Source organism: Mustela nigripes, chromosome 9 (genome assembly GCF_022355385.1).
Source record: "Mustela nigripes isolate SB6536 chromosome 9, MUSNIG.SB6536, whole genome shotgun sequence".
Classification (NCBI taxonomy): Eukaryota; Metazoa; Chordata; class Mammalia; order Carnivora; family Mustelidae; genus Mustela; species Mustela nigripes.
Genome location: NC_081565.1, coordinates 61,150,074 through 61,168,437, shown reverse-complemented (window position 1 = coordinate 61,168,437; position 18,364 = coordinate 61,150,074). Strand labels below are relative to the sequence as shown.

Genomic DNA, 18,364 nt, shown 5'->3' with positions numbered 1-18,364 from the left:
TCTTTAAAAATTTTTTTTTAAGATTTTATTTATTTGACAGAGATCACAAGTAGGCAGAGAGGCAGGCAGAGAGAGAGAGGGGGGAAGCAGGCTCCCCGCCAAGCAGAGAGCCCGATGCGGGGCTCGATCCCAGAACCCTGAGATCATGACCTGAGCAGAAGGCAGAGGCTCAACCCACTGAGCCACCCAGGTGCTCCAAACCTTAGTATTATTCAAAGTAATAGTGAAGGATTTCTTTTTCTTATCATATTAGTAAAGATTAAAGGAAAATTCCCATTGCTCTTGAGAATGTAGTTGCTACAGTGGGCACTCTGCATTTCTGTTAGGTGGAAGTGTAATTGTTATAAGCATCCTAAAAAGTGGGTAGGTAGTATGCATTAATAGCGCTTGACATCTCCATGCCCTATCCCATTCTTCCACTCCTAGGAAATAATCACAAATGCAGACAAAATTTCATTGATAGAAGTGATTGTTGTAGTCCAATTTTGTCAGCAAAAATTGAATTATAACTAAAATGTCCAATGATAAATGGGAATCATTGAGTAACTTATGGTGTGTCCATGTATTAGAATCCTTTTAATTTTACAGAAAATTATTTGAAAGGAAATCACTATTGCTTTTAATATTATTATCCAAATACTCATTGTTAAGATATATAGAAATAAAATAAAAATGAATATATGTCCATATATTTAAAAAAAGTAGATTACAGAAAAATATTTAATGACACGCTTTCCAATCTCTTCCCTAAAGTAAAGCCTGTAATAACTTGCATATCCCTTCAAGAATATCAGTGTAAGTCTTTATCTTCTTAAAAGCCCACACAAAGTTGATTAATATTGTAAACATTATTTTCTAGTATCTTTCCTTTTAACATTTTCTCTTTTAATGTTTCTTTCATATGCAAGTAAAACATTTTTAAAGTATAGACATTTATTAGGAAAATCTTCTAACTTGTCCCCATAGAGTATGGCAGGTGGTTTGTGGTGGATTTTTTTTTGGAGGGGCATCATAGAACCACATGAGAGTTCATTGCACAGGTCTTGTTAACAAATTAGGACTTTGAAAATAAATGCCTTAGTTCATTGCTCTATTTCATTCCCTCCATGCAGAGCAGATGGCTATGTGGACCTGGTGCACTTGCACGTTTCCAGTCTTATCTTTGTTGATGGGCCCTGCCTGCTCCCACTATCTCAGTTTATTCCACCACAGTTCATACTGTAAGGTAGTTAGTGCCATCATTGTTTTTGTCTTATCGAATAACAACATTTTTAACTGTGCTCTCATATTTGAAGGGTTGGATTGGTCATGTAAATTTTAATAAGTTTCTTTAGAATTGCATTTCTTTGGCCTCATAAGGGATTATTCCAGTGAATTTGGAATACATGATAGGAAAAAGTAACTAAATGACTTTTGTTAACAGTTCTGTGATAATGGGAAATTGAAATAGGAATGACACAAAGTGGTGATAAAATCCAGCCTGGTTTGTAAATATACATTATAGGCAAGAAGGGCTGCATAATGGGATGCCTGGGTGGCTCAGTTGGTTAAGCATCTGCCTTCAGCTCAGATCATGATGCTGGGACTTTTGGGATCAAGCTCTGCTTCAGGCTCCCTGCTTAGCAGAGGGCCTGCTTCTCCCTCTCCCTCTGCTGCTACCCCTGCTTGTGATGTCTCTCTCTCTCTCTGTCAAATAAATTTTAAAAAACTAAAAAAAAAAAAAAAAAAAAAAAAGAAGGGCTACATAAAATAAGAAAATACCAACTGCAATAATCATAAAGGATACTCTAGATTTAAAACATGCACACAAATTAAGACAACTAGGAAATTATTGCCCATTGTTGCAAGAGAGCAGAGGGTGCTTAAAATACCCCTTAATTTTATGTCATTCTTAAAATCCAGGAACCAAAGAGCATATACCATCTATATTTAAAAAGTCTAATGCAAACTTTTCTATTTTGGGGGTATGCTAGGGTTGAGTTGAGGAACAAAATGCAGCAATAATCTGCCAGTAAGGACACACATTGGAGGCTGTCTTGGCAAGGGACTGAAGGAGTAGATGAGGGAAAGGATTTCTAAGAAAGCAGTATTCCAAACCTTCCTCAGCTCCTCTGTGTGAAATTCTTTTCTGTTACATATTGTCTCCGTAAGTGGCTCTGGTAAGTTACTTGAGGTTGAATGTTGGAAGTTCTGAAGTATTAGATTATTTCTCTAAAATGACATTCATTGAGGTACATACTCATAAGTTTTAGAAAATGTGTTTCATGCTTTAGTATTTCACATTTGACTAGAAAGAGTGTTGGAAAGGTTTCCTGAGTTTTGGTGCTGCTTATACCCATGACCTTCGTAATTAATGCTGAATCCCAAGCCCTAAAATGTATAGTTTGAGTAAGCATGACCAAGATATCTTACTAGATAAACTGCTGTTCTTAGATTTGTGCATAGGTTTACACTATAGTGTAAACGTCAGTGGAATGCATCTTAGAAGGCATTTCTATAGTATAGATTCTTTATGAACAGTTCATGGTACATTTTAATCCAATTACTGTACAGATGTGTTTGCTGGTGGTGTTGAGATGAACGGTGTCTGTGGCAAAGCTAAATCAGTCTCTGATTTATGCAGCTACTCAGCACTGGACTGATGTTAGTGCTGAGCACAGATTGTTGTTCAGTTCCTCTTATGCTTTACTTTTTGTTCATATTGGTGATCTTGCTAGTCACATAGCCTATGTAAAAATGAAGAAAAGGAACTGGAAGTGCAGATCCATTTTACAAAAGTATCCACTCTTTGTGAAGTGGAGAGTCTGAAGTTGATACTCTACTGAGTAACTGTCATGGTTACTTACAAAGAAAATTTGGGCTGTGCAAATCACTGTGTCTCAAAGAAACATTCTGAGGTTGGGAGGTTTATAAACCTAGACTTTCCATAGATAGAGTTTAGTTTTAGTACACTTAAATAGTGTTGTTTGGGTTTATTTCATTTTAAGAGAGCCTCTGGCCCCTCTCTGCCCCACTTTATTTTCTCCATTTACCTTCTGTAACTGATTGACACCATAGCAGATTGAATTAGATGTATTTTCCGAGACTTTATAATTATTCAGCTTTGAAGTAAATAAATGATGCTTCTTATTTATGGAAATGTCACAGGATAAAGCCAAACAAACACAAATATGGAAGGAACTTTTTTCAGTGAATGTCAAGTGTCCAGCTCCCAGCTTCCTGTTGTTTCAGTCACTCAGTAGGGTCTGTGAGAAAGTGGTCCTCAGTGGGCAAATTAGCAGCTCTGGGCCTTCTGCTTTAATGGGTTTATCTCTGAAGCAAAGGCAGAGAAAGTGTTTCTTTGCTGCTATTCCAAGATGTGATAACTATGAAACCGAACCCATGCCAAACACATAGTCAAAAGCTGGGAAACCAAAGGGCGAGGAAACTACAGTTTTGGGGAAATAGAAATAAGACACAGAGGGAAATGGGCATTCAACAGAAAGTCAAGGCATAACCATAGATTAAATATTCATTCAAGTACTGAGCTATACATTTAACAGAGGATGACAGACTTTTGGGACTGGGCAGTTTGAAGGTGGGGAAAACTTGCTAAAAACCAGTTTCAATATGCAGATCTGTGGTTTTACAAAGCATATGTATGGAGATATGCAGACAGTAGCATATATGCTTCAGTAAATTTAACAGGAAGGGATCTGATAACAGCTAGGGTGTTTGTGATTGTGCTGTTCATTAATAAACCTTCAGAGTAAATTTATAGCTAAGTGAAGGGAGGAGTTTTAATATAATGTTGTTTTAGTTTTAGTTTTAATATAATGTTGCTTCTAAGTGTTAGTTTGGCAAAGCTAGCCTGCTTTATGCCATTTTGTATCTTATGGTTTAAGCCCACAGCAGAACTAATCATAGAGTTGTATGGATTACTGAACACAAATGAGGAGGGTTGAACTTGAAGGAAATGTGCTATTTATAGAGTTATTTGTATTTTCAGTTGGGGATTTTTAACTGTGGTATAAAGCAAGAGTCATATAAAAAGGAAAGATCAATGGAATACTGTATGGTTGTAAGTGTGTTACATGCTCACTATTTTTGTGAGCTTTTGGTGGTTCTTTAATGGAGGCTGAATATTTTTAAATAGTCAAAAACATACAAATACATAATATTTTTCACAAATATATGATGTGCATTTTCCCCTCTGTATAGGTTTAGCTTTTGGCTTTTAATGGTTTCTCTTTAAGTCACTGGAAAATTATCTATTTTTATATAGTTATTGTGTACAGTTATAGACTCATGTGAGTTTTAATATAATGTTGCTTCTAAGTGTTAGTTTGGCAAACATTAAAAACTACACTGCATAGTATTTGTTTATATAATATGTGTATTTTATTTCATGAAGACAGTATGAGATTTATGATAAAAGTTAAGAATCCTAGTAATCGTTCTTGCAGCCAGTTAAACAAGGATGCTTATAGCACACCTCTTATTTCACTAGTGTGAAAATACTGTTACTAACAGTAGAGAGGGTGGACTAGATTTTTAGAACATCTCTATTGTATAGCTGTTAAAACCAGTGGGTTAAATCTTTATGCACTGTTGTGACAAAGATCTTAAAAATCTATTATAAAGTGAAAATCAAGGTGATTAAGTGTCTTGTATAGTGTGAATCAATCTTCTTTAAAAACTATCTCAAAAATATGTAAATAGAAAAACAAAATGAAGGATACAAAGGGTTAATTATGTTGGCCTATAGCCATTGGAGTGAATTTGAGGTGTATAATACAGGAACCCTCACCTTTTATGCATTTCTGTTGTTGGATTTTTTTTTTTTTTTACAAGGCTGTTTTCATGTATTATTCTGTACTACTTAGAATTCAATAAAGTTATCTTTATAGTTTTCAGTAGTGTTTATATAGAGAGGTCTAAACTAATGTTCACATGTGTCATATAGGCACATGTTAGAAATATTCTGAAATTTATCAACTTCAAGATACTTAGTTTGTACCAAAATTTCAGTGTAGGGGAGGGTGATAAATATGTGTCTGTACATGATCATAGTACTTTTTTAAAAAAAATATTTTATTTATTTATTTGACAGAGAGAGGGATCACAAGTAGGCAGAGAGGCAGGCAGAGAGAGAGAGGAGGAAGCAGGCCCCGCGCCGAGCAGAGAGCCCGATGCGGGACTCGATCCCAGGACCCTGAGATCCTGACCCGAGTCGAAGGCAGCAGCTTAACCCACTGAGCCACCCAGGCACCCCATAGTACTTTTAAGGCCTTAAAACTTTATTCTGTAGTTACTAATTGATCTCTAAGGTGACATTCATCATTGATCCTAAAATGCAAATAAACAGCATTGATATACATTATTTAAAAAATTGCTGAAAGAGTGAAAATGGAAATTTGCTTTGAAACTATTTGCAGATTGAATGTAATGTTTTATATTTGTTATAGTAGAAGAGCCTGAAATTGTATATTGGCTCTTGCTATGACGTGTACATGTGTTTATCATTCTCATATAATCAAAACTCACTATTAGACTCTGTAAATAGCATTATGGACCATGGTACTTAAATATTAATGCATTTCATTACTTTTGTTCTCAAAATAAAGATTTATGGACAGTGTGTATCATTAACCAGCAGAGGGCAGTGTCTCTTCACAATTTTTTTTCCCCGCAGTCTTGATAAGAGTGGGTTTCCCTAATAGCATTTGACCTAATTTGACGTATGAAGACCTTAAAGATATTAATTGATTACAAATTTGTAATTGATATGTTTCATATGGAATAGAAGGTGATAAAAATGAATGTAACTTAGTGTAGTAAGGGATATTTGTACTATTTTTTATAATCCTTCTAGATTAGTTGTTTCTTAAAAGAATGTTCATTTTATGTTGAAGAAGTGTGAGCATTTAGCATAAAATGTCATCAAATTGAAGTGCTTTTTTTTGTGAAATAAATTTATAATGCACCCAAAACTATTGCGGGTTGTTCATGGATTTGGTCCCTTCATGTTGTATGGTGCAACTGCTGTGCAAAGGAGCAGTGTGTGTTTATACACACAGTACAAAAATAAAATAAAATTTGTTGAGGGAAACTTACAAGCTGACAAGTAGCAGTGTGTGCAAGACCCTACAGGTCTCATTTCTTCCACAATGAGGTGGACTTGAACGAGGTGTAACTGGGAAAGTGTTTCAGTGGAAGGACCCAACCGAGATCCCATCATGTCATGCTATTATTTACAAGAAAAAGGAAAGAGCACATCCATGGGCCTCCTAGGTGAAGAAGTAGTCTTTTTAGAAATGGAAGCTTCTATCAAACATTTAGGACAGATACTCTCTTGAGATAACTCAGACCTGCTGAACTTGCTCTTTGTTAAGCTTTTGGAAGGTGAAGTTAAAGAGCTTAGTTGGGGACATTAAGTGGCATTAATTTGTAAAGCTTAGTTGGGGACATTAAGTGGCATTTAATTTAGACTGCTTGAGCTTGAGTTGGGTTGGTCATTTATAGAAAGTATCATTTTAGGCAAGATTTCTGTAAGTTGGTATAATAATATTATATTATAGTTTAGTTGTAAGGACTAAATGAGGTAATTATTATAAGTTACTGAAATAGTAACTCCTACATGTGATGTGATAAGTGTTTCTTCTCTTTCTCATGAAGTGTTGACATTTATTAAACTTTTAAAATCAGTTTGGGGTCCCCATCATGTGAAATTGTGCTGTGGTAGTATGTCAGTGCATTCCTGTATTTTGCTTCCCAGCTGTGCCCCAGGAACTATTTGTAAGCCAAGACTCTTTGTTCCATGATGACACTTCTGGGGCAGATCTGATATCCTATCATTATTGGGCAGCTACCACTGACATACATGCCAGCCATGCTATTAACTGTCCTTCAGAATAAAACTGTGGAGGGTACCTAGTGGGGGAGTGCATTTTTATCGTCTGGGTCAGAGGGACTTTAAATAGGTCAAAATATTTATTCTTTGGTTTCCATCTGGGCTGTATCCAGAGCATACTAAAGGACTGTAGTTCTGGAATAAATTTTAATTGAATAAATCATATAGGGAGACAGAAACTGTACTACTGGGAGAAAAGTTCAAATGCTGAGATAGCTGTTCTAAAATATCCCTTGTTTTGTTCTTTTTTTTTTTTTAATTGACCTCCTTCTTCATAAAATAAAGCAAGAACATGAGACATTTTGAAAATGCAAAAAGATACTTCAACATATATGAAAGTAAAGAATATAATTCTTGAATTTGATGCATAGGTACATACAAAGGAAAAGTGCTCTTCTTCCGACTCTAGCTTTGCATTTGTGGAAGGGGATGTCCTTTATTATGTAGCTGTGGCTAAGAGAACAGATTTACATATGCAGATACAGGAAGAGGGGACAGGGAGCTGCAAAGATCAGCACTTGTTCTCTCTAATGTAGACCAGAAAGGCTTGAGAGTTTAACACATTGCTTTACTGCTGCAGTTCATTAATCTGGCCATGTCGTAACTATCTGATCTAGCACATCAACTGTCATTGATGTGTATTGGGGATAGAAATTTTATTTTAAAAACTCAAACTATTCAGTAATGGCCATGAAAAATCACCAAAGATGTAGATGGATCTTTAATACTGCCAGGTGTTTCAAAGATTTCTTCTATTAAATGCTGTACCCAAAATTATAGAATGCTCTTCAATTTTTTTATATAAAAAATAAAATAACTTAAATATATACAATTATAATTAAAAATGTAAACATGTAAATAAAAATGAGGTAAAAGACTTTGGAAAATTATATAAGATGAAATAGCAACATAAATTGGAATAGAAAAGAAAGGATTTGGAATAAAATTAAAATTAAAATCATTTCAGAAAAAAAAAAAAATTAAAACTCAGGGGTGCCTGGCTGGCTCAGTCCCCAAGTCTTGCACTTGGGGTTTTAAGTTTGAGCCCCTGTCAGATGTAGATATTACTTAAAAATAAAATCTTAAAAAAATTAAAACTCAAAAGTATGCTTTTATTTGTATTTTTAATATAGCAGTTAATCATTTAATGAAGCAAGTATCTAAATATGTGCTTACATTTTGAAAGCTTCATTATTTTAGGGAATTTTGACAGAGCAAAAGAGGGTGAAGATGGGTGGCAGGTAAGCGGAAATAAATTGAGATTCCTGTCACATCAAAACAAAATTTTATGTGGCTGAAGTTGTTCATGTTAAATGTATTAAAAGAAAATGTGGGAGAATATTTATCTGATCCTTGGTTTGGGAGGACTTTCCAAGCGGGATCCATTGGTGGATTCCATGAAGGAAGAGACCGTGAGATTTGAAAAACTGCAAACTAAATAAACAAGTACTGTATACCACTTACATTACATAAGAGATAGTGGGTTAATATTAAGCTGTACTTGTACTATGTAAACTCCTTAAGCTGTAGTTGTAATTCCTAAATATTACTTAATAGCAAATGAACTGAAAACATATTTAGTCAAATATTGATATAACTTGGGGCAGAATGTAAAATTTATAAGAATATTTAAAATAAAACTGGAAATTTTAGGGAAATTTGGCACATCTGAGATGCTGGTTGTTTTTTTTTTTTTTTTAAGATGCTATGGGGCTATGAGTGTTTCTTTGCCATTAGGTGTGCTTTAGTGGTCAGGTTTGAGAAGCAACGCCACTTGAATATATAAAGAACCTCTGTGGGTTCCTGGGTGGTTCAGTCACTTAAGTGTTACTAGATACTGGTTTAGCTCAGGTTCTGATCTCAAGGTGGTGGGATCTGCCCCTTGTGGGGCTCTGAGCTGAGTGCAGAGTCTGTTTTGAGACTTTTCTTCTCCTTTCCTGTCTCCATTGCTCTCTGCCCCTCACTGCTCCCCACAATGTGGCTGGTGCTCTCGGTCTAAAATAAATAAATAAACAAACAAACAAATAAATAAATAAAATCTTTAAAGAAGAAAAGAACTACTCAATTAAAAAAAAAAGATTTTATTTATTTATTTGACACAGAGACACAGAGAGAGAGGGAACATAAGCAGGGGGAGTGGGAGAGGGAGAAGGAGGCTTCCTGCTAAGCAGGGAGCTGATGTGGGGCCTCAATCTCAGGACTCTGGGATCGTGACCTGAGCTGAAAGGAGACGCTTAATGACTGAGCCACCCAGGTGTCCCTCCTCAATTATTATTTTTTTTTTTTAAAGATTCATTTATTTTAGAGAGCATGAGGGAGCAGGGAGCTCAAGACAACAACACTGAACCATGAGCTGGAGGCGGGGCTTGATCCCAGGACCCTGAGATTAGGACCTAAGCCAAACCAAAAGTTGGATGCTCAACTGATTGTGTCACCCAGGTGCCCCAGAAACCTCTCAGTCTTAATTTATTAATAATTATCATAGCTAAAATTCATTAAGTCTTTACTTTGTGCCAGGTATAAAACTTACACAAATTCATCTAAGTTTTACAACTGTTGTGTAAGAGACATAGTATTACTACTCCCATTTTGTAGAGGAGAAATATTAGGTGCAATTGAGGGTCAGTCCACATTTAAAGTAGAAGATTTGGGGGCACCTGGGTAGCCCAGTCAGTTGGGCTTCCCACTTGAGTTATGATCAGGTGTTGTGGGATTGAACTCTATGGGGCCCTTTGTGGGGGTGTGGAGGAGAGGTAGAGTCTGCTTGGTATTCGCTCTCTCACCTCTCTTTGACCCTCCTCCACTAGCTAGAATGCCTGCATGCCTATGTGTGCACGTGCTCTCTCGCTCTCTCAAAAAAAAAAAAAAAAAAAGAAAAAAACCCAAAAACCAAAAAAACCCAAACCAAACCAAAACAGAACCCACTAGGTAAAAGGCAATTCATCAAAGAAAAAAATACAGTAGCTAGTAATCACATAATCTTAATCTAATCTTATTAGTAGTTGTAGAAATGCAGAACGATGAATGTTGTTTCTGGCAAAGGAGACAAAAGAAAACATCCAGTGTTGTTAATGCCTTTGCAAATTAATACAGCCTACAGGATGCCCAGGCTGTCAGCTTTGGAAATAAGTGTGTTCTGTGATCCTGCTTTCCACATCTAGGAATATGTCTTGTTGAAAAAGAGAAAGTTGCACCAGAATGTACCTATTTGGATTATCCTTATAGTGTTGTTTATGAAGCTGAAAAAATGATAGTAAGTAAATAAATGTCCAACACTGAGGGATGGTTGACTCATTTATGGCACATCCATCCATGACGTGTGAGCAGTGTGAAAAATGATGTGGGTGTGTAATTATTGATAGATAGGCATTTATAACATACTGTCAAGGATTAAAAGTAGATTACAAAATAGGATATTTTCCTTTTTAGTACACTTGCATTGGCACCTGGGTGGCTCAGTTGGTCAAGTGACTGGCTCTTGATCTCAGTGTGGGTCTTGAACTCAGGGTTGTGAGTTGAAGCTCCCCACATTGGGCTCTGTGCTGGGTATGGAAGCTACTTAAAAAAGGAAAGAACGTACACATGTATTATAAATAATAGAGGGGTGTTCATTATTTAACATCATCATCTTTGATGGGATTGCAATTTTATTGTTGGATTTCTACAGCAACTGTTACATGTGCAGTTAAAAGATTAAAAGTTTATTTTTAAAAAGAACTGTCTAACTGTATTTTTTATTTAGTTATAGATTTCAAAGTACTGAATTTACCACAAATTAAGTGTAAATCCACTGGTGAAGTGCTTTTAAAATGGAGGCAAAAAGACAAGAGCAGTAGTTTAGGAAAATATGCCAGAGGAAGAATTTGATAAATCAGGGTATACATGATTGGCTAGATCTGAGACTTTGGCCAAATTACTTGTTTTTAGCTTCAAAGAGGAGTGTAAATATCAATAATCCCTGAGCACATATAGCTGTATCTAATATTTATAGTGATAACTATGAGCTGTTAAGTTAATGATTTTGATATATTGCATATCCTGATTAAGAAAGTAAACAAGTATATTAGGGAATATTAGAATTCATACCTATCCTTCTTATGGTATATTTTACTTCCTACCTGTGCTAGATAAATATGCATGTTTAATAATGTTAGCAATTGTATACAAATGTTCATATTTCAAGCAAAAACAGGGATTTGATAAATCTCCAGGATCTCTAATTTATTATATTTGGAATCTTAATTAAGTTTTTTGTTGTTGTGGGGCTTTCTTTGAGATATTTAAAAGATGTATTTTCGAATCTACATGACCTAGAGCTAAGGGCAGGTGCACCTCCTGGACACTGACCCTGGAGAGAGGAAACCTCAACCCAACTAAACCCCTCTCCAGCTCTGGGCTCTTAGGTGATGTGACTCTTCTTCAGTGCCTCTCCCCAGCTTTTGTCTGGGGCTCTGGGTCAGGTTCCTAGTTTAAAAGTCTGTGAATGAATAAGGTGGGAACGTAGTTCTGGAATTCTTTGCCAGCTGATCTTTCTTTTTGCAAGGTTTTCCCCAGGAAGTTGGGACTTGTGGGAATAGGTTTTCTCAAGGTTCAGGTTGAACAAGGAGGGGCCTGCACAGTGCTTTCCTGTAATCTGTGAGCCTTATTCCTCCTCCTGTTCCACCTCAACTCTTCCCTTCCTGCCATCCCTCACTTCTTTATAGCCCTTTTTGGGGAATTGTGGTGCCTCTTCCCCATTTGATGAACACTGTATATGGCAGGGCTCAGCTATGGCCGGCAGCATTCGTGACCCCTCATGTGCAGGTTAACAGGCCTCCTATTTGTCTTCCGGGGTTATTCTACAGATTACAAGCCAACAGGTGGTGCTGTATGCTCATACCTCGCAGTGCCCTGTGAGCTGCTGTTCTCTGAGGCAGAGTTATAGGAGCCCACACAGTCCTGGAATTTGATGTAGACAAGATGTTTGGATTTGAAGCCAATGGCCAAGAAAGAAATCTTGAGACTTTGGTGCAAAAATGTGGTTTTATTAAAGTATGGGGACAGGACTTGTGAGCAATGGGGTTATACGGAGTGGCCCATTATATACTTTCAGGTTGGGAGGGGGTTAGGGATAACACTAAGTTTCTAAGGAATTTCCAAAGCAAGGTTTCTAGGACCTTGAGGGGGCTAGCTATTGTGGGGTAAAGGTCATTTATTACCATCTAATCAAACCTTAGTCATGAGACCCTTCAGATGTGTATTGGTGGGCCATATGCTTGGGTGATGATTGCCAACATATATCTTGGGAGTTTAAAGATAAAGGCAATTTCTAAAGGAATTTTTATATGTTAAAGTAGACTTACAGCATTCTGTGGGTTGGGCTAAGATTACAGTTTGCCCTTCACAAAGTATTAACATCGAGGTAGTTGAGTCCCTAGAAGAATGTCACTCTGTTTCAAGGACTTGTCAGTAGGCTCTGGGTAGTAAGGGAATTTAATAATTTTTCTTCTGCCTTTGTTTCCCATATCAGAATTCACTGGAGAAGGAACACAGATAACTGTGGCCAAGTACAACAGATCAAAATAGAAATGCACTTTAATGTATGCGAATGGAGTAGGTTGAAAGTTCAGAAAACTAATATACAAGATTGGTTATCAGTGGTGTATAATGAGAGACTGAATGTATATACTCACAGCTTTGTGTGTTGACTAATTTTTGCTTTGCCATACTCCAAAGACATTTTTACTTATGGGAGGAGGTATTTCTTTCCCCATTAACTTGATTCTAACCAGGGTAGCATGTAGTAGTACCTTCAGAACTGCTAGTTGCCCTCAAAGGTATGTATGTGTATTCCCTGTGAGTTGCAGTGGGATTTTTACCTTTCTTTGTGTACTAACTTCGATATAGAAATAAGAAGGAAAGAATACATTTTCTTACTAACATTTTTACTATTGGTGTTTTAAGAATTACAAAGTTCTGTTCTTGAAGTTTTTTTCATATGATAGCTTTTCTATTTGTTGCAAATCAGTGGATATTTTACAATATTTTAAATATTGTATTTAACAAAACAATAAAACCATAAAAAGCAAACAATACTGGTTATTTCAGTACTTCCTCTGAAAAGGAATGGAATGTGAAGATTCAAATGCTTGTGATTGAACCTTAGTTCAGTAACTGACAGTTTCGCTTCTCTGTTTTTTTTTTTTCTTAAGGTTCTTTCTTCCTTCCTTCCTCCCTTCCTCTCTCTTTCTATCTGTCTCTTTCCCTCTCTCTTTTCTTTTCCTTCCTTTCTTCCTTCCTCTCTCTTTTCTCTTTTCTAGCACGCTGATCAGCAGGAGGATGAGCAGAGGGAGAGGGAGAGAGAATCTTAAGTGGACCCTGCACTGAGCTCAGAGCCTGTCACGGGGCTTAATCTTATGACCCTGAGATCATGACCTGAGCCAAAATCAAGAGTCAGATGCTCAACTTACCAGCCATCCAGGTGCCCCACTTCTCTTTTCAAATAAACAAAAGACCAGCACTCATACTAGGAAAAGTAAATGTTCAGATTTCTTACTAGGTAATACAGTTTGACTGTATTCTTTTAAAGTTAGCTGCTCAGGGATATGAATGGAAAAATAAAAATTCTTGTATGAAAATGTTTCACTAGTATTAAAATATAAGTGTATGCAAATTCATTTAAAACTTAAACAAACAAACAAACAAACAACCCAGCTGTTTAGGTATTCTTAAAGCATATGGTGAAACATACTTTTTTTGGTAATGTAATGCAACAGTTTTGGAATCTGATGCACTTAGACTCAAGTTTACAAAATGGATTTTTATGAAGTATATTCTTTTTCAGTCCATGCTTTGGGCCAGCTGTGGATGAATACATGTCATGTCCAAAGTGCTTTCCAATGGGATTGGTTAGAGGCAGGTAAAGGAATGTTATTTCACACCTCCTTTTGAAGGGGTGTGTCAGCTGACTTCACTTTCCTTCATGGCAAGGCAGAGGCTTCTTTGGGGGTGCTATCTCAGCTTCATAGGTGTTCTGACAACCTGTTTGCTTGCCTACTGCCTGCCTTCCTTTCTTCTTTTTTCCCTTCCCTTCCTTCTTATCAGTGAAGCTAACACTTGGGAAAAATTGGGCAACTTTTACTGTATTATGGTAACATATATATGCAGAATTGAAAATTCCCAAGGTTACTATTAAAAACAAACAGCTGTATTTGACATCCCTTGAGGCCTTCTGATGTCAGTTTTGTGCAGTTTTAATTGAAACATATAACTTGTTAACTGTTGAGAAAAAAGATAGCATGATACTTGTGTATAGGCAATAAATTAAAGGTCAGGATGCTAAGAACTCTTTCATCCACACTTTCTCCTATTCCATTTGAATTTTGTTACATTGTCTTTATTTGCAGTTCAGAGCCCTGTTCTGATCTTTTTATGACACTTCTTATTTTCCTATTCTAAATAGATTTGTCTAAGAATATGAGAAAAGAGTATGTTATTTCCTGCCTTCTTATGGTATGCTGCATACTTTTGGTAAAATTAGTATTTATAACGAAGAATGCAGAGGTATTAGACTAATTTATGACTGCCCTTTAACATAAAAAAAATTTATTCAGATTTCTTTGTGTCTTTTTGATTTTGCTACTTAACTTATTTTTCTGTGTTGTAAGGATTGTTACTGATGAGAGTGGACCACAAATATGTAATTATGGAGTTAATTAAATTCTGTTTTCAAAATTAAAATTCTGAAAGCATCTAGAATGATAGAATTTTTTTATGAGGTGCTTTTTAGTTTAGGAAAGTTATAAGCTTTCTTTACTGCTTTTAAGATACATCATCTTATTGATTTCCTAGAATGTATCATCTCTTAATTTCTCTTGTGGCAAGAAGCACATTATTTGTTCCTGCTGTTTAGATTTTACAAAAACAGTTGTTCTCTCATCTGCCTATGAGCATGTATTAGGGTCTTCACATCTTCATGAGGGGATTAGGGGATTGCATGTAAAAAGGGACAAGAAACAACTGCCATGATGAAGAATTGGAGATGCTTGCCACTTTGAGGTTAGGGGTTAAATTCTCTTTCAATTCAAAAGAGATAGAAAATGATTGTTATAGTCCAGTCATTGTGAAGTCATTGTCCTCATTGTACTTGGCATTTTTTATGCTGTTTGATTGCAAAGATTTGATTTTTTTTAAAACTTTTTCAAGATTTATTTATTTGAGAGAGAGAAAGAGAATGTACAAGCAAGCATGTGAATGGGGGTATAGGCAGAGGGAGAGAATCTGTAAGCAGACTCCCCCAGTGAGTGCAGAGCCCCAAGAGGGGCTCTATCCCGCCACCCGTGAGATCATGACCTGAGCTGAAACTGAGCTGGGAACTTAATTAACTGAGCCTCCCAGGCATCCCGTATTGTTTTTAACTCTTTAAGATGAAGAACTCTGTGGGAAGAAATCCATTTGTCTGTCACAAGAATAAAAAGACCTCTTGATTTTGTTTTTCTTTCCTTGAATGGTACAGCAACTTACATATCTTCCTTGGGCCTTATTTTGGCTTTAATCTTGGTGGGTATACATTGTATTCAAGGTATAGCTCTTGAAGAACAAGGAGAGGGCCAGATAAACATGTTCAGATTCCACTGTAAGCTGTTGGTTAATAAAGCTGACATGATCAGCTCATAGTAGTGACAGGATCTATGCTGGGTGTGAGAAGCCACCAAAGACAGTTTTTAGTATTTGAATATGTCCTAGGCTGAGCTGTTTATCACTGATTAATGCTAACAAAGGCACAAAGTAACATGGGAGTACCGGATGGGGAGGGTTTAATTCCAGCATAACGGGTATCTGAAATGCTTTGTGAGAGAGTTAATATTTGAGCTGGTGGAGATTGGATGAGATTATTCTAGTATTGGTGGTTCAGAAGTTTAAGGGTGAAAGAGGAAATCCACAGCTTGAGTAAAGTCACGACAGGATGTTTTTGATAGTTGTCTCTTTGTGGTTTGAAATGAAGTACTTTTAAAATGGTGGGTATAGCCAAGCTATGAAATACCTTGACTGTTACACAGAGAAATTTGGACCTTTTAATTTTTTTGTGATGGAGAGCCATTGACCATTTTTGAGAAAAGTTTCAATATAAACCTTTATAAAACACAATGGTGAAAATACACTAATAGTTATATTTACAATTTTAATAAGAGCATTTTTCTTTTTTGTCTAGTTCTTTTGACTAATTAAACTTTTTTTGACATTTATTCAGCAAATACATATTGAGTTCTAGTCACATGCAAAGTTATTCATATGTGGGGATGAAGTATAAATAAAACTAGATCTGTCCCATGAAGAGCTTTTAGCAGGATGTTTCATTTTATTTTAAGCATTGAATATTGCATGCTTATTAAGAAGACTGTGTCTTCTAAAATAAGACTGCATTTAGGGACAGACTCATAAATTCAGAGAACAAACTAGTGGTTGCCAGACAGGAGGGGTTTAGGGATATGGGCAAAATGGTTGAAGGGAATTGGGAGATACAGGCTTCCATTTATGAAATGAATGAGTCACGGGGATGAAAGGAACAGCATAGGGAATATAATCAATGGTGTTGTCATGGCCTTGTATGGTGACAGATGGTAGTTACATATGTGGCTAGCATAGCGTAATATATAGAGTTTAAATCACTGTTATGTATCTGAAACTAATGTAATATTGTTTGCCAACTATTCTTTAATTAAAAGTAAATAAGTCTGTATTTTTAAGAAATTTTGATCACCTTGAGTTTTTCCTTTTTGGCCAAATGACTGTAAAGCAGCATGTTTTCCTATGCTTGGTGGGTGGCCGTATGATTGCGAATTACAGTGGAAACATCCCAGTTCCATTTATTTGTCTCTTTGATTTTTGGGATATGATATAATTAGAGTATTCATATTTTACCCATTAGTGATTAGTTAGGTCTTCAAGCATTTTGTTTGTTTGTTTAATGCAAGAGGGTTAAATCATTTACAGTAATATGAGTTATTTTCATTGACTGAAGTGACTTGCGGATATGAGAGATTAGGCATAAAGTGGAGGCGCCTGCAATCATTGCTGGGTGGCTCCTGCCTTGACTTCTTTCTTCCAGTGATCTTGTCTCCACCCTATCTAGGTCAGTCATTCCAGTGGTCTTAATATGTGCACTGTCTTCTTAATTCCAGTTTCAGAAATCTCATCCTGTGACAAGGTGACTCCTTGTCTCTTCAGCTCATTCCTTCTACTACCTTAATCCCAGTACACCCTTGAACTCGAGCAGCAACTAAAAAGCCATTGATCATACTTTTCATGGTTGCTCATTCCCCTCATGCTCTCACTTCTTCTCCGGCAAATTATATCCTATCATTGTCATCTTTCTCTTCACACTATAGCCCTTTTCTTACTTGTCACATCTGCATCTGGTTCCGCTCACCTATCTCCCTGCTCTCCATGCTTGTCCCTATGTAGCCTTACTGTGGCTGGGGACAAGCACACAACTATCCCAACTGCTCTTTCCAGATCCAAGACCTCAGGTGGACATTTTATTATGCCCAGCAGTCTAGCCACATCCTCTAGATCCCTTTCTTGTCTCCATCCTCATTCTCTCTTATGTGCCTTTCTTCTCATTTCAGTGAAAATATGAGAGAACTTCACAGATTCCCAACAGCACCAAAGCCCATATACTCAATCTCCTGTTCTGTCACTCTGGATAAATTGTTTTTGCTTCTACTTGAGGTCACTTGTGCACATAACTCCAGTCCCCCTTGCAGGGGGAAGAACACTGCTTCACCAGTTCCTCAGTCCAGCATTGTCAGCATTTTTTTTTTTTTCAGCATTGTCAGTTTTTCCTTCCTTACTGGATGGATCATTCTTATCTTCCTACAAGCTTTTATTTCTCCTATCTGAAAGATTCTTGTAATCCCTCTTCTCATCATGCTTATAACCCCCCCCTTTTATTGCTTCTTTTTTTTCCCAGTATCTCTTTAACTGCCACACTCTTCGACCCTCTCTATGCTCCCAGAACTTCTTTTGTCAAAATCCCTGATAACCCAATGTTGCTAAATTGTATTATTTTTTAATTCTCATCTCACCTGACCTATTAGCAGCATGTGATACAACTGCATTTCATTCTCCTTGAAGATCTTCTTTCCTTGGTTTCTCAGAACACTGCACATTTCTGATTTCCTTCCATGTTACCCAATTTGTCCTTCTCAGTCTCTTTTGGTGGTTTCCTCTATCTCTGAAACAGCATCCCATTGAAGAACTCTAGGGCTCAGTTCTTGGGTTCCTCTTTTCTGTCTACATTTGCACCCTTATGACTGAATTCAGTCTTGCAGTTTTAAATATCATCCATATCTTGATTTCTTCTGACTACTAAATTTATATCTTTATTCTAGACTTTTCCTCTGAACCCTCAAACTTCTGCGAAGTGATCCAGGCTGATAACTCTATTTGGATGTCTAATAAGCTTCATAGACTTAAGTCCAGTAACTGCTC

General features: G+C 36.6%; 1 protein-coding gene across 9 annotated transcripts in view; it reads left to right on the top strand.

The window, feature by feature from the left end:
• KDM4C (lysine demethylase 4C) overlaps window positions 1–18,364 on the top strand; it is a 497,442-nt gene that overhangs the window by 162,684 nt on the left and 316,394 nt on the right. The window contains exon 10 of one of the 9 annotated variants that reach the window (XM_059411678.1): window positions 13,084–13,578. The exons of the other annotated variants lie outside the window; for them this stretch is intronic. Within the exon in view, the coding sequence (XP_059267661.1) occupies window positions 13,084–13,191 (108 nt within the window). The 3' untranslated portion in view covers window positions 13,192–13,578. Of the gene's footprint in view, window positions 1–13,083; window positions 13,579–18,364 lie in introns of those variants that run through there. 9 annotated transcript variants of the gene reach the window in all.